This window comes from Alligator mississippiensis, chromosome 8 (assembly GCF_030867095.1).
Source record: "Alligator mississippiensis isolate rAllMis1 chromosome 8, rAllMis1, whole genome shotgun sequence".
Lineage (NCBI taxonomy): Eukaryota > Metazoa > Chordata > Crocodylia > Alligatoridae > Alligator > Alligator mississippiensis.
The window spans coordinates 24,985,484-25,001,609 of record NC_081831.1 but is presented as its reverse complement, the minus strand read 5'-3'; the positions used below and the strand labels follow the sequence as shown (position 1 = coordinate 25,001,609).

The 16,126-nt window shown below is 60.0% G+C and overlaps 1 protein-coding gene across 3 annotated transcripts in view; it reads left to right on the top strand.

The window, feature by feature from the left end:
• The window catches only part of NOTCH3 (notch receptor 3), a 37,074-nt gene extending 20,948 nt beyond the window's left edge, over positions 1 to 16,126 (top strand). For 2 of the 3 annotated variants that reach the window (XM_059732435.1, XM_059732434.1), the window contains exons 22-34: positions 115 to 247; positions 573 to 848; positions 4,125 to 4,237; positions 4,806 to 5,350; positions 5,904 to 6,224; positions 6,598 to 6,746; positions 9,433 to 9,646; positions 10,508 to 10,592; positions 10,672 to 10,834; positions 12,601 to 12,905; positions 13,272 to 13,419; positions 13,566 to 13,663; positions 13,798 to 16,126. In XM_059732435.1, the coding sequence (XP_059588418.1) occupies positions 115 to 247; positions 573 to 848; positions 4,125 to 4,237; positions 4,806 to 5,350; positions 5,904 to 6,224; positions 6,598 to 6,746; positions 9,433 to 9,646; positions 10,508 to 10,592; positions 10,672 to 10,834; positions 12,601 to 12,905; positions 13,272 to 13,419; positions 13,566 to 13,663; positions 13,798 to 15,012 (3,765 nt within the window). In that variant the 3' untranslated portion in view covers positions 15,013 to 16,126. The remainder of the gene's footprint in view (positions 1 to 114; positions 248 to 572; positions 849 to 4,124; positions 4,238 to 4,805; positions 5,351 to 5,903; positions 6,225 to 6,597; positions 6,747 to 9,432; positions 9,647 to 10,507; positions 10,593 to 10,671; positions 10,835 to 12,600; positions 12,906 to 13,271; positions 13,420 to 13,565; positions 13,664 to 13,797) is intronic. The other variant, XM_059732436.1, reaches the window with a different exon arrangement.

Sequence of the window (16,126 nt, the reverse complement as noted above, 5' to 3'; positions counted from 1 at the left end):
CACAGCTCTGCCAAGATGGGTCTGGGAGGCCAGGGGTTCTTTGGCACAGAGCACTGGTGCCAGGCTCCCAGTGCCGTGCTCTGATCACTTGTACGTGCTCCCCTCCCCTGCTAGTGTCTGCCTGGCTTCGAGGGCCCAAACTGCGAATTCGATGTGGATGAGTGCCAGTCACAGCCCTGCCAGAATGGGGGCACCTGCATTGACTTGGTCGGGCGTTACATCTGCTCCTGCCCGCCGGGCACACTGGGTGAGAGCTGGTGGGCACCAGGTGGGGTGGGACTGGGTGCCTGAGGGGTGGAGACTCTGGCTACCTCAGGATGGGTGCCAGGTGCCCATGGGGGGCTGGAGGAGGGCTGGCTACTGCAGAGTGGCCGTGGGGGGGGCCTCTGGATCTCTGATAGGAACCAATTGCTTGTGGAGTGAGGGGCTCTAGCTACCTTGGGGTGGGGCCCAGATGCTTGTCAGGGGTGGGAACAGTTGGAGTGGGGGCTGGGTACCCATGGGGTTGCAGAGGGGGTTAGGAGCTCATGGCAGTCCCCAGGGCTGCAGTGTGCATGTGTCCTATCCCCCAGGTGTCCTGTGCGAGATCAACGAGGATGACTGCGCAGTGGCACCTGGGACACCCGGGCCCAAGTGCCTGAACAATGGGACATGTGTGGACCGTGTTGGTGGATACCGCTGCACCTGCCCCCCTGGCTACACAGGCCAGCGCTGCGAGGGTGACATCAATGAGTGCCGCACCAGCCCCTGCCACCCCCAGCACACACGTGACTGCCTGCAGGGTGCCAGTGACTTCCAGTGCCTCTGTAAACCTGGCTACACTGGTGAGCGTGGACACACGTGCATGTGTACGTGTGCCAACCCAGCTGAACCAGTGAACGTACATATGTATGAGAGCCCAGTTACGTGTGTGTGTGTGTGTGTGTGTGTGCGCGCACAAACCCATCTACTCTGGTGAGTGTGTACATATGTGCGTGTGCATGTGTATGCACCAACTTAGCTGCATTGGTGAGTGTGTGCCGGGACCTGTGTGTGCGCCAGCCTGGCTTCACTGGTGACTGTGTGTGGTACATGTGCATGTACTAGCCCAGCTACACCAGTGAGTGTATGCAGTATGTGTACATGTGTATGTGTCAGCCTGCCTGCACCAGTGTGCCCCTGCCAGCCCCGCTACATCACTAAGTGTGTGCATGGCACATGTGCATGTGTGTGCACTGGCCCAGCTGCATCAGTGAGAGCAGTGTGTGTGTGCATAAGTGTGTGCCAGCCTAGTTATACCAGTGAATGTGTGCGCGCACTGGGCCAGCTACACTGGTGAGTGTGCACTAGCCTGGCTACATCTGTGTGTGTGTGTGTGTGTGTGTGTGTGTGTGTGTGCGCGCGCGCGCGCATGCGCACACCAGCCTGGCTACCCTGCTGAGCGAGTGCACATGCATGTGTGAGCCTGGCTAAACCTATGAGTCGGGGGAGGGGGGGAAGGGTGCATGCCAACCCAGCTATACTGGTGAGTCTATATGCAAGTGTGTGCAAACCCAACTATACGGGTGAGCATGTACATATGTGTGTGCAGATGTGCACTAGCCCAGCCCCCCCAGTGAACATGTATATGCATCTGTGCAAGCATGAGCTTGACTACGTCAGCGTGTGTGTGTGTGTGCGTGCAAGCCTACCTACCTGTGGTGTGTGTGTACATGTGTGAGCTCAGTGACACTGGTGAGTGAGTGTGTGTATGCATGTGTACATGTGCAAAGCTAGGATTTTGAAGTGTGGGGAGCAGATGGTGTGGTGCATCCTCATGTAGAATGTGACTAGTTTCTCTTTAACTGGACTAAAACATGAACCATTTCATGTTAGAGCAAGAGGGACCCAGCCTGCAGGCCAAACCCAACCCCCGGTGCCTCATCTTCCAGCCTGTGGGGCTGCCCACGGATCCATGAGAACCCCATGGGCCTTGGTCATGCATGCTAGATCTGGAGCACAGTGGAGTGAGGCTTGATCCTGGCATGCCCTAATTCCTATGTATGAAGCCTGGTAAAAACAGTGCAGACCCTGCCCCCACATGCAAGGCCAGGAGGAAGTGGCGCAGTTCCCTGATCCTGCCATGTGGAGTCCAGTGGAGGTGGCACAGGGTCCGGGACCCTGATCCCAGCTGGCGGAGCTGGGCAGGGGTAGCACGGTCAGCATCCAGGCATACGGGTCAGATCCTGGAGTGCAAGGTCCCATCGAGCCCATGGACTGGACCTGTGCCACTCCTTTCGCCTGTGGAGGCAATAAGTTGAGCACCGCTGGGCTGGGGGCTAGTGCTTCGCCATTTGGTTTAAGATTCAGACAGATATAACGGGTGCATCCTGGTTTCCTGGAGCATAGATTATGTTTTAAAAAATACTACAAACCAGGCCAGAAATAGCCCAGAGTCCAAAGATATTATGTCATTCATCTTGTAGTCATCTTAGTGAGGTGTACATCTCTTATTCAAGTTCATAAAACAAAAATCTCATTTTCCTGAGGGTCTTGCCAGTGCCTCCAATGTCTCTCTGTCAGTTGCTTCTACATCTGAGTTAATTTTGACCATACCTGGGTTAAGATTTTTAGCTACAGCTAAGAATAGTCTGCAGGATGGTGACATGGAAGAGAGATGGGTGACATACAATAGTGACAAAGAAGAGAAACATGACCAGGAGTGACAAGCAGAAACATTGCAGAAAGGCTGGCTCAATTAATCGAACATCAAGACCCTTGAAAAGAAGAGAGGGTTGTTAACACCTCTGGAGTGAAAAGATTAGTAGGGATCAGGACAATAAGGAGCCGTGGAGTCAATTGACTCCCTCATCATGGCCTGGATAGAAATGCCACTGCCCCTGCCAGGCAGTTGGTTGTAAAAGTTGGAGCAGAAATGGAGGGGTGGGGAGGGCTAAAACTGCTCCCTAGTCCAGATCTGCCTTGTGTGTGTGTGTGCATGCGTGTGTGTGTGCACGCGTGCGCACACATGCATGTGTGAGCGTGGGAGCCCAGTTATGCCCATGCATAAGCACTCAGTAGCATGTGCAAGCCCAACTTCACCAGTGAATGTGTGCATGCATGAGCCCATAAAAATCTGGCTTCACTGGTGAGTGCATGTATGTGTGTGCACATGCACAAGCTTGGCTTCACCTGTGAATGTCTGCAAGCCTGATTTTCATAGACTGTAAGCTTGGAAGTGACCATAGAAGATCATCAGGTCCAACCCCCTGCACCTGCATACATTTGTACACACGTGTTTGTGCATATGTTCATGTGCTAGTCTAGCTTCATTGCTCAGTGCGTCTGCAAGCCTGGTTTCACCAGCGAGTCCGTGTGTGTGTGCACGTGTATATGCACATGCAAGCCTGGCTCCAGTGTGTGTGCATGTATGTGTGTGTGCGTGCGCGCGTGTGCCTGCACACACGTATGTACAAGCCCTGTTTACTGGAGAGTGTGTGAATGTGTCCCTGCTGCCCCCTGCTGGAAAAGCTAAGTCCTGCACTGTGTGTGCACATGCACAAACCCAGCTTCTCCAGTTAGTGTGCCAGGTAGGGCATCGTATGTGTGTGCATAAGCTGAGCTTTGCTACTGAGTGAGTGTGCAAGCCAGGCTTTACCAGTGAGCATGTGTGCACATGTGAGCAAGTAGAGCTTCATTGTGTGTGCGTGCTCGGGGTGTCTATGCAAATGAGTGCACCAACGCTTAGAGCATTGTGTGTGTGCACGCGAACATATGCACACAGGCTGGGGGGTTCCAGGAAGCTGGATCTTCATGGTAAATATATGTGTGGTGGAGGGGAGGGGTTGAGGCTTCATGCCTATGAGCATGCCAGGGGGTGGAGCTGAGTGCCAGGGGGTGGAGCCTGTGGGGGCCGAGTGTGCTAGGAGGCAGATCCTGTGGTGTCTGTGTGTACCAGGGTGCAGAGCCTGCAGGGGCTGAGCATGTTGGGAGCAGACCCTGCAGGGCTATGACTCCCAAGAGGGGTTGGGTTTGATGGGGGTGTGCAGGGTGTGCTGGTGAGCATCAGGCCTCACGTGGATGCCATGGGCAGGGCAGGGCAGGGTGGGAGGCATGGGGGTCCTGGGCAACCCCTGAGCGAGCCAGCCTTGACCTTCCCCGCACAGGCCGGCGTTGCCAGAGTATCATCAACCCCTGTGAGTCGGCACCCTGCCAGAATGGTGGGCAGTGCCACCCTGTGCCCACTGCCACTCTCGGCTATGCCTGCCGCTGCCCCCAGGTAAGTGTTTGTGGGGGCAGGGGGACAAGCTGGACTAGAGCTGCTGGGCTCAGGTGACTACTACACCCCAGGGCCCTGGTGCTACCCAGTGCATTGGGGAGGGCTGCTCTGTGCTGGGCACTGCTCCCAGTGCCATGGGGAGGCTGGAACTATCTTAGTACAACACCAGGGGGGCTGGGGATAGGGTTAGGTTTGGTCTCAGGGCCATGGTTGGCAGGGAGGAAGGAGCTAGTAGGGTTAGTTCCAGTTCTGGTCCCAGAGCCATGGGGCAGGGGTATGTGGGCAGCTGGCTTCGCTCCAGTCCAGGGGGGCTGGTGGTTCTGGGCCCAGGGTTTCATCTGGGGCTGGGGCTGGAGCTAGTCTCTAGGCCATGGGTTTGGGATGCTGGGGTGGTGGTGGGGGTTGTCAGCTCCCCTCCAATCCAGGGTGGGCTGGTGGTGCTGAGCCCAGGGCTCTTGAGTGGGGATGGGGGGCCAGGGCATGGTGGGGGTTGCCAGCTCCCCTCCAGCCCAGGCTGTTGGCAGCCATCCCAGTGCCAACCTGGGGTCCACCCCGCTGACCTTCCCAGGGCTTCTCAGGCGCCAGCTGTGAACGCAGCCCGGCCTCCTGCCGTGAGCTGACCTGCCTCAATGGGGGCTCATGCCGGGCCTCACCCCTTGGTGCCCGCTGTGCCTGCTTACCTGGCTACACTGGCCCTGACTGCCGCCTGCGGGCCAACACCAGCTGCGCCAGCTCACCCTGTCTCCATGGTGGCACCTGCCATGATGGGCTGAGGCTTCCCTACTTCCAGTGCCAGTGCCCCAGTGGGTTCGGGGGCCTGCGGTGTGAGCGGGCACCACCCCGGCCCCCACCGCCGCCCCCCGCCGAGGCACGGTGCCCATGGGAGGAATGTGAGGTCAAGGCCGGGGACTCATACTGTGACAAGGAGTGTAACAGCCCTGCCTGCCTGTGGGATGGGGGCGACTGTTCACTGCTGGTGGAGGACCCCTGGAAGCAGTGCGAGGCCTCCCAGTGCTGGCGCCTCTTCAACAACAGTCGCTGTGACCAGGCCTGCAACACGGCTGCCTGCCTCTATGACAACTTCGACTGCCGCAGCCGCGACCGCACTTGCAAGTACGACCCGGCCAGGATCAAGGGGGTGGGCAGCCCCAGGGGACAAGGGAGGCAGGGTTTATGTCAGTGGAGGACTGCCGGAGGGGAACCAGGGGGTACTGTACTACTGGGAGGGAGCAGTAGGGGACACTGTACTGCCAGTGGGGTAGGGGGCAGTAGGGGGTGCTGTGCTTTAAGGGGCATGAGAGGGGGCACTACGGGGTGTTGGGCTGCAGGGAGGGGTTGTGGGGACACTAGGGGTGCTATGCTGAAGGGAGGAGGAGGAGGCACTAGGGGGCACTGTGCTTTAGGGGGCTGTGGAGGCTCCCCACTGGGCAATCCCCCCACCCATGCCAACACCAGTGCCCCTTTCCCATGGGGCATATGCAGCTGCAGCACATGTCCCCCACCTCCATCCCCCCTCCACCCGGCATCCCAGCTGGCTGTGCCCCTGGCCACAATGCACTCACCTCTGGGGTGGGGCTGGGGTAGAGGTTGCCAGTCATACCTGCCCTGGCCAAGGGTCCCAGTGTGGGGCTGAAGCAACGGCTGACCCCTCCTCCCTCCCCCGCAGCCCCGTGTATGAGAAGTACTGCTCAGACCACTTTGCAGATGGGCAATGTGACCAGGGGTGCAACACGGAAGAGTGTGGCTGGGATGGGCTAGACTGCGCAGGCGCCGTGCCTGAGCAGCTGGCACGAGGTGTGCTGGTGTTGACTGTGCTGCTTCCACCTGATGAGCTGCTGCGCACCAGTGCCACTTTCCTGCAGAAGCTCAGCGCCATTCTGCGCACCTCACTGCGCTTCCGCCGTGACCACCATGGCAACCCTCTCATCCAGCCCTACTATCGCCCCGCCCGTCGACCCCGTCGTGAACTCGCCCCTGAGATCATTGGGTGAGTGCCTAAGGGGATGCAGGGGCTGCCTGAGATCCCATGTCAGGGTTTTGTCTGGGGTGGGTGATGGGTGCCTGGGTCTGTGCCCACCCCAGGTGGATTCAGAAACTGTGTAGGGTGCGTAGGAGTGCCCAGGTCCATGCCCACCCCAGAGAGATGCAAAGGACACCCAAGACCTTCTGGGGTGGGTGGGGGCTGCCCAGGTCTGTGCCCACCCCAGAGAGATACAGGGGCTGCCTGGGGTCTCACACCAGGACTCTGTATGGGGTGGGTGAGGAATGCCTGGGTCTGTGCCCACCCCAGGGGGACACGGGCTTGGCCAATGGCAGTTGAGGCCCCTGTACCGCAGTCCTTGACTCTGCCCTTCCTGCAGGTCCGTAGTGACGCTGGAGATCGACAACCGCCTCTGCTTCCAGGCCTCAGACAAGTGCTTCCCCGATGCCCAGAGCGCTGCCGACTACCTGGCTGCCCTATCCGTGGTGGAGCGCCTCGAGTTCCCCTACCCCATCAAAGCCGTGCAGGGTGAGGGGGTGGGGTCTTGAGGCAGAGCAAGATGGGGTGGAGTCTCCAAGGAGGGGAGGGGTGGGGATGGAATCCTGGGTGGGTGGAGCCAGCAGGAGGGGGTGGAGTCTTTGATGGTGTGGGGCAAATGGGGCATGGCTGTGGGGCAGTGTCATGGGATGGGGTCCTCAAGGATGGCAGTATTACCCCTAGGGCCCCTCGACCGTGCCAATTCAACCCGATGGGCACCCTCTATTCTCACCCACCACGTTTTGTAATATAGGGAGGCTGCCTGCACGTCCTGTTGGACACTGTCCTGATGGATTTCCTTGAACCCCATGGGTCCCAGACCCCTTGTGGGTCCTGTTTCAAAATAGGTGTCCCGGGACACCCCAGCCTTATGGCCTACATGTGTGGCTCCAACTGCCCCTTTACCACAACCCAAGCATTGCAGATGGCATTGATGTTGTCCAGTCTAGGCCTTGCTATGATTTGGCCCCCTTGTCCTCTCCGGGCGCTCCACAGCCCTGTCTCTGTGCCCCTTGTGCCACGCCCTTGCTGGCACCAGGTTCTGTGCCCCCCAAAATGCTGCACCCTTGCTGGCGCCGGGGTCCCCACGCTGCAGTGGGCCCCCAGTGAGGCCGCCTCCTTCCCCAAATAGCCTCACCCAAACCACTGGTCTTATACAACGGCAAACAAAACACAAGCCCCTGGGCCATAACATAATACAAAAGATCAGGGTGTGCTCTGACCCTTTAAAAGGATCAGGTTTCATCCCTGGCACTAAGTGTCTAGTAGGCAAGGGTACCTGTGGAGCTCATGGAGCCCCCTAAGCCCTAGGTGTAGCATACCAGGCAGTTGCAGCATCACTGGGTACTTCCTCCCTGGAGGCTCCTTCCCCTCTGGCTGCTAGCAGGGAACTGCCTTCCTGGCCTCAGCCCTGGGGTTTATATATGAGCCAGGCCCTGCTCTTCTGGTCAGCTGACCGCTGGCAGGTGTGGGCCAACTAACTGGTTCTGGCTGCCCTGGTAACCAGCAGCTGGGGCTCCCAACTTGCTGCTAGGGCTCTCCCCTAGCAGTTCCAGCCCTTAAAAGGAGCAGGACACCCTAGTGCCCTGCAACAGGCAGAGCGAGCATGGGGGCAAGGCCTTGTCAGGTGAAGCCTCTGAATAGCCAGGTTCTCATGGCAGTGAGGAAGGGACAGAGTATGAGGCCTGTGGGGAGGTGCAGGTGTGAGTGGGCAGGGCCTAGATTGGGGGTGGGGTCTCAGAAGGAGCAAAGGAGAGTGGGCAGGATCCAGAGGTGGGGCATGGCCTTAGATGGGGCGGGGTCTCAGAGGGGCTGGTGAGCTCCGCGGGGGCAGGGTCGAAAACAGAGGTGGGCAATTATTTTGGGTGGAGGGCTGCTTAATGAGGTTGGCTGAGCTCTGGAGGAATGTGTGGGTAGCCCCACCCCTTGACAGGTGCCCTGTCCCCTGGTCACCATCTTGGGACCAGACATCCTACCCCTAACCCCTGACCTTTGCCACCAGAAGTCCCTTCCCTTGCCTCCCAGAAATTATCCTTTTGAGAGGTGTGGGTTGCCATCTTAAAACCAGAAAAAAACAAATCATATGCTAAAGTCAAATACCTACTATAACATACCTTAATTCTATTAGAAAAAATATTGGTCATGATTTGTATTTGTGTAGTTTATGTGGAAGTGATTGCATAATACCTCAAAAATAAATCCTTAGTCTTTTACATGGGGGGGGATGGAGAGTGAGCGGATGTTTGTAGTGAGGGGGTGTGTGTGTGTGTGTGTGTGTGTGTGTGTGTGTGTGTGTGTGTGTGTGTGTGAGGAGTTTGAGGGGGTGTGGCTGTGGCTGTGCAGCGGGACGTGGGGTATGTTGGGGGTTTGTGTGGCATTTGTGGCTCAGGAACACACTGTCTTCTCCTGCAGTCAACACAGGCAACACTGGGGGAGGGGGCATGAGGGGTGTGGGGAGCCCCCTTGCACTCCTCACTCATGGCGCAGCATCAGGCAGAGACGCTAGTGCCTGGCTCTGGCAAGCGTTGCACATCACAGCAAGGAGCACAGCCCCTGTCAGGCCATCTCTATTGCCAGTGCAACCCACACTCATGGGGCACGGGAAGGAAGCCCCAAGCACTGAAGCTGGCTGCTTTTCCTGCCCCGGCCCAGTCCAGTGCCTGGGGCTTCCCTCCTGCACCTCACAAGTGCAAGGAGCGCCAAGAATACAAACAGCCTGGCAGGGACTGCACTACTCACAGTGCTCGCCAGAGTCAGGCACTAGCATTGAGCAGAACGCTCCTTCCGCTGCTGCTGCTACTCCACTGCCTGCCAGGGCTGTGTGCCATGGGGAGTCCCCGCACCTCTACCCCCTCATACCCACCCAGCCAAGCCCCACACTGCATGCCCAGCTGTAGCCCCAGCCCCACCCCTGCTTCCCTACCTACTGCCTAGAGGAGGGAGTGAGATGTCCCTGCTAGCAGGGCTGGGCCCTTCTGCCCACAAGGGTGGGAGCAAGGTGTAACAGGGTATGTTGGGGGCAGATGTAGGTGCCTCACTGCCACTCTTATGGGTGGAAGGGCTGAGCAGGGCACAATTAGTTGGTGGGCGCCCCAGGCCGGATGAAAGTGCCTGATGGACCAGATTTGGCCCACGGGCCATATTTTGCCCACACTTGGTCTAACATTCCCACCCATAGGCGACAAGCTGGAAGATGAGCCGGCGCCACTGCGCCTACTGCCGCTACTTGTGGTGGCAGGTGTGATCCTGCTGGTGATCCTGGCACTGGGTGTGCTGGTGGCACGGCGCAAGCGAGAGCACAGCACGCTTTGGTTCCCTGAGGGCTTCAGCCTGCGCAAAGAGACCAACAAGGGGCGACGCGAGCCTGTGGGCCAGGATGCCCTGGGCATGAAGTAAGAGGCCTGTGTCACAGGGGTAGGGCCAGCCATGGCCACCAGGGGCAGTACCCTGCCCCGCCCTACTGTGCACCAAAGGTGCTATGACCTGCAGCCCTGGCCCCCAGGGGGCAGCACTCAGGACCCCTGCCCAATGCCACTCCAGCCCAGCCCAGGATCCCTACACATCATGAAGGCTAGGACGCGATGCAGCCCCAGCCACTAGGGGCAGTGCCCAAGACCTCCAACCCTGTCTGTCCCCATGCACTATAGGGGCTATGACCCACTGTAACCCCAGCCCCCAGGACTAACACTTGGGATCCCTTGCTCCACCCCCAGGAATTTCCATGTACCTCAGGGACTAGGACCCTCTGTAGCCCCAGGTTTCAGAGGGCAGCACTTTGGACCCCAACCCTGTCCTGCCCCACCTTACCCTGTGGAATCCCCTTGCCCTATAGGGACTATGACTCATTATAGCCCCGGCCAGTAGGGGGCACTCAGGACTCCTTGCCCAGCCCTGCCCCCAAGGAATCCCCATGCACCACAGCGACTATGACCCACTATAGCACTAACCACTAGGGGGCAGCACTCTGGACCCCCCAACCCTATTCCGTCCTACCTCACCCTGGCAAATCCCCATGCACTATAGGGGCTATGACCCACTGTAGCCCTAATCACTAAGGAGTAACACTCAGAGTCCCCTGCCTCACCCCAGGGGATCCCCATGCACCACAGGGGCTATGGTCCCAGCAACGCCCTTCAGTGCCCATCTCTGCCCACTGTCCTGAGGCCTGCCTGTCGGGGTCGGGGAGGGGGGTGCTGGTCCCATGGGGGGAGCAGGGAGACATGAGCAGACCCTGAGCCTGCCTGTGCCTCCAGGAACATCGCCAAGGGGGAGAGTCTCATGGGGGAGCACGCAGAAGACTGGCTGGATGCCGAGGTCCCGGAGGCCAAGCGACTCAAGGTATTGGAGGCCCTGAGCCCTGGGAAGGGGTGGGTGACCCAGTCAGTGACCCCCCCTGACCCTGTTGGTGACCCCACAGGTGGAGGAGGCAGGCGCGGAGCCAGGGGATGCGGTGGACTGCCGCCAGTGGACCCAGCACCACCTGGTGGCAGCCGACATCCGTATGCCGCCCTCCATGGCCCTCACGCCGCCCCAGGGCGAGTTCGACACTGACTGCATGGACGTCAATGTGCGCGGACCGGGTAAGGACCAGGCCTCCCTGCATGACCTGGGGTTTCATAGATTCATAGATAGATTGTAAGGCTGGAAGGGACCTCAGAAGATCATTGGGTCCAGCCCCCTGCACTAGACAGGAAAGACAACTGGGGTCAGGTGACCCCAGCAAGGTGACTGTCCAGTCTCCTCTTGAAGATTTCCAGGGTAGGCGACTGCACCACCTCTGGAGGGAGTTTATTCCACAGTCTGGACACCCTAGTTGTAAAGTTTTTCCTAATGTTGAGCCTAAAACAGTCTTCCAGGAGTTTGTGTCCATTGCTCCTTGTTTTCCCCAAGGGTGCCCTGGTGAAGTTGTTCACCAAGCCCTTGATGTACTCCCCTGATGTGGTGGTAAGCTGCTACCAAGTCCCCTCTTAGTCTTCTCTTTTCCGGGCTGAAGAGTCCCGGATCCCTCAGCCTTTCCTTGTATGACTTGTCATGCAAGCCTCTGATCATATGGGTGGGTCTTCTCTAGACTTTCTCAAGCTTTACCACGTCTTCATTGAAGTGCAGCGCCCAGAACTGGATGCAGTACTCCAGCTGCAGTCTCACCAGTGCTGAGTAGAGTGGGAGAATCACTTCCTTGGTTTTGCTGGAGATGCATCAATTGATGCATGCCAGTGCGTTGTCTGCCCTGCTGGCCACAGCATTGCACTGCTGGCTCATATTCATACTGTAGTCTGTTATTACCCCCAGGTCCCTTTCATTCATGGTGCTAGTCAGTTTGATGTGTTGGGGGTTGTTCGTCCCCAGGTGGAACATTTTATATTTCTCAGTGTTGAACTTCATCTGGTTCCAACTTGCCAGCCTGTCTAGGTCTGCCTGTATCTGTAGCCTATCTTCAAGTGTGACCACACTTCCCCATAACTTGGTGTCGTCTACAAACTTGGCCAGTGAGCTCTTCACCCCCACATCCAAATCGTTAATAAAGATGTTGAAAAGTATTGGACTGAGCACCAAGCCCTGAGGGACGCCGCTGGCCACTTCATGCCAAGACGACACAGATCTGTTCATTAGGACTCTCTGAGTCCTACCCCACAGCCATCTTCGTGCCAGCTTCAAACCCTAGGGGTGCCAGAGCAGTGCATTGTTGGGGGGGGCAGAGGGGGCTGGGGACCTCTGTGCATGTCCTGCAGCCTCCCAGAACGCTCTGGTGTACTGGAGCAATGTCTTATGTGGGGTAGGGCAACACCAGCCTGAGTCACTTCCCAGTATGCCCTGGGGTGCATTGTGGGGGAATGGAGATGAACAGGGAGCTTCCCAGCATGCCTTGGGGTGTGCTAGAGAAGTACATTGTTGGGGATGGAGAGGGCTGGGGATCTCCCAGCATGCCTGGGAACCTTCCAGCAGGTTCTGGGGCATTACTGGAGCAATGCACTGTGGGGGATAGGGCAGCACCAGGCTGAGGGACCTCCCAGCATGCTCTGAGGCCATGCCAGGGTGGTGCATTGTGGGGGCTGGAGAGAGCTGAGGGCTTCCCAGCATGCTTTGGGGTCAGGCTGGAACAGTGTGTTGTGGGAGACGGGGCAGCACCAGAGTTGCAGCCTCCTACCATGCCCTGGGGGCTGCACTGGAGTTGGTGTATTGTAGGGGACAGAGGGTGCTGCAGGGCCATGCCAGAGCACTGCATTGTCAGGGACAGAGGGGGTCAAGGGCCTTCCTAGCATGCCCTTGGGTGGCACCAGAGCAGCATACTGCAGAGGCCAGGACCTTCCCAGCACACTGTGCAAGAGCTGACACGGGGGTCTTGCAGATGGGTTCACACCACTGATGCTGGCCTCGTTCTGTGGCGGCGGGGCGGAGGCTGAGGTAGCTGAGGATGAGGAGGGCGAAGATGGTCCAGGAAGCATCATTGCCGACCTCATCGGGCAGGGCGCCAGCCTGGGCGCCCAGACCGACCGCACGGGTGAGACCGCGCTGCACCTGGCCGCCCGCTATGCCCGTGCTGATGCCGCCAAGCGCCTGCTGGACGCTGGTGCCGACACCAATGCCCAGGATGGCACTGGGCGTACGCCGCTGCATGCTGCCGTCACCGCCGATGCCCAGGGGGTCTTCCAGGTGAGCCTGGGCTGGGGGAGCCCCTGGCCACCCTCCATCCTGTCACGGCTGACACGCAGGGGGTCTTCCAGATGGGACCTGTGACAGCTGTCTCCAGACCCTCCCCCACCCCAAACCTCACCCTGATGCCCAGGGTGGAGTTTAGGTGGGACTTGAGCTGGGAGCTGATTTTCCCCTCACCAGTACCCACTGCTTCCTCCCCCAGTCCAACGCCTCAATGAAACCTGAGCCCTGTGTGCCAAACTCTGCAGGCCTTGCCTAGCACTGCCTGGGGTGGGGGGTGCTCTGGGACCTTGCAGGAAGGTAGGGGTTTTCTGTGGGTGCCTGCAGTCCCTGCTCATGGGTCCCATCCTCCTCACTTGACAGATCCTGATCCGGAATCGGTCGACGGACCTGGACGCACGCATGCTGGATGGCTCAACAGCCCTGATCCTGGCAGCGCGGCTAGCTGTGGAGGGCATGGTAGAGGAGCTCGTTGCCTGTCATGCTGACGTCAATGCTGTGGATGAACTGGGTGTGTGGCTGCCCATGGGAGGGAGGGGCAGAGGGCTGCAAGTCAGGAGCAAGGGGATGTGGGTGGAGAGTGAGGGACATTTGGCAGGGCTTGCCAGGGGAAGGAGGTCCTGTGCTGTGGGTTCACGGTGGTTGCTCCTCCCCCAGGCAAGTCAGCGCTGCACTGGGCTGCAGCTGTGAACAATGTGGAGGCCACAATTGCCCTGCTCAAGAATGGAGCCAACAAGGACATGCAGGACAGCAAGGTGAGAGACCCTCCTACTTCCAGCCCCAGGTCCCTCCTGCCAGGCCTGGGAACCAAGGCTGGGGCCCCTGGGGAAGCACAAGCCTAGCTCCAAACTCCTCAGGCCTCACCTCTGTACCCCTTCCCACCCCCCAGGAGGAGACGCCGCTGTTCCTGGCAGCCCGTGAGGGCAGCTACGAGGCGGCCAAGATCCTGCTAGATCACTTTGCCAACCGGGAGATCACGGACCACCTGGACCGGCTGCCACGGGACATCGCCCACGAGCGGCTGCACCATGACATCGTGCGACTGCTGGATGAGCACAGCGCTGGCCGTAGTCCCCCTGGTGGCCTGGCACCTGCCCATGCCCTCTCGCCCCTCGTCTGCCCGCCTGGTGGCTTCCTGCCTGGTCTCAAGCCGGCACCGGGCAGCAAGAAGAGCCGGCGGCCCAGTGCCAAGGGGGCAGGGGTGGGGGCAGGCACTGGGCCAGGAAAGGAGCCCAAGGGCCGTGGCAAGAAGCTGAGCCTTGAGTGCCCAGGAGGCCTGCTGGAGAGCTCCGTCACCCTGTCACCTGTCGACTCATTGGACTCACCTTACGTGGCCAACCCAACTTCACCTGGCCTGGCCTCGCCTGGTGTCTTCCACACTGGTGGCTCAGCCCTCTCAGTGCCTGGGCTGTTGGAGACGCCTTTCGCTGTGAGCCTGGCGCGGCTGGGAGAGGCAGGTGAGGCATCTGGCACTCTGCTGTCCATGGGCCGTGTGGGGCTGCGCCCACCAGGCTGCATGGGTCTGGGGCTGGGCATGGTGAGCCCTGTGGCTGTGCCCTTTGAGTGGCATGCCCGCCCGCCTGCACCTGTCATTGGCGTGGTGCACCCGGCCACCTCCCATCCCAACCTGCACCAGTCAGGCCAGGCCTTTGCCCCTGGGCTACTGCTGCCTGGCCCCATGACCGTGCTTCACAGCTCCCAGGTGCTTGGCAGCCCTGGGCCTGGTGCCAAGGAGCCAACCCCGGCACCTAGCACTGCCATGCCCCCACCTGCACCTGGCCCAGCCCGTGGGGAGGGGCAGGGGCAAGGGGGCTCCCGGCCCCCGCAGTACTTCAAAGCACCTGGGGGGCCAGGGGCTGAGGAGTTCCAAACAGCGCCTCCGCCCCCAGGTGGCGGGTACGCAGAGGGGCGGTACCTGCGGGTGCCTAGTGAGCATCCCTACCTGACACCCTCGCCCGAGTCGCCCGAGCAGTGGGCCAGCCCCTCACCCCGCTCCCTGTCCGACTGGTCTGAGGGCACTGGCAGCCCTGCTGTGCTGCCTCCCAACCAGACCCAGCTGCCCCCACTGCCTGACCCACCCGCCAAGATGCAGGTATTTGCCTAAGCAGGGATGGGGTAGTGCCAGGCCCTCTGCTCCTACCTTCTGTGCTAGGGGGCCAAGATCCCACCTTGCTCCTGCCTTCTGGGCTGGGGGACTAAGATCTCCCCTGCTCCTGCCTTCTTGGGAGGGGGGGCAAGACCCCTCCACTCTTGCCTTCTGGGCTGGGGGGGGTGCTGAACCCCCCCTGCTTCTGCCTTTCTGGGTGGGGGTCCTGACCCCGCCCCTGACTCCTGCCTTCTGGGGTGGGGGGGCCAAGATGCCCCCTCCCCACTCTTGCCTTCTGGTCTGGTGGGGGTCGAGACCTCCCCTCAGCCTTGCCTTATTGGGGACCTTCTCCCTCACCTTTTTTTATATACAAGACAAAAGCCGCCCCCCCCTCCCCCCCCCAGTGCTGGGGGCAGGGTGTGCCCCCTGCCTGCCTGCCTGCCTGGGGGAGGGTGTCCAGGCCCCCCCACCTTGTCTCCCCAGCCGGGCACACAGCTCTATTCCCCCCTCCCCCCCCCCCCCGCTTGTGTATAGAAGCTGCCCCACGTTGTATGCGTGTCCAGTAGGTGTTGCTGAAGCACCGCCCGCCCCTCCCTGCCTGGGGGTGCCTGCCTAGCAGCACCCCCACTCCTTTCCCCCCCACCCCATACAGCGGCTGCGGGTATTTGCGTACTGGGTACGCGGCGTCTTAGCCCCGCAGCCGCCTCGGGGAAGGACCACCCCTCCCCAAACTGGGGGTCCAGCCCCCCCCAAAGTTATCAGCACTTCATCACATTCCAGACTGTTATTCCTTGTGGCGCCTCCTTCCCCTACCCTGGGGTCTGGGGGGTTTTATGGGGGCCCCCTAGGGCCACTGCCCCCCAGTGGTAGCTGACATGGGGGGGGGCCTTGCTAGAGCATCACTGCCACGGCCCCTGCCCCCACAATCCCCATGGTACGATGCTGACAGCCCCCCCACTAACCCAGTGCTTTGTACATAGGCCTGGGGGCGCCGGCAGGGCTCCCCCTGCCCCCCCTCATCCCCCAGCCGGATGGGCCTAGCTCACCCCGGCCCCCTGTGCAGCGCCCCTAACCCCTGTACAGATCCCTTCCCCCACCCCCCAACTTGCGCCTAATAAACTAGTTAATGAGG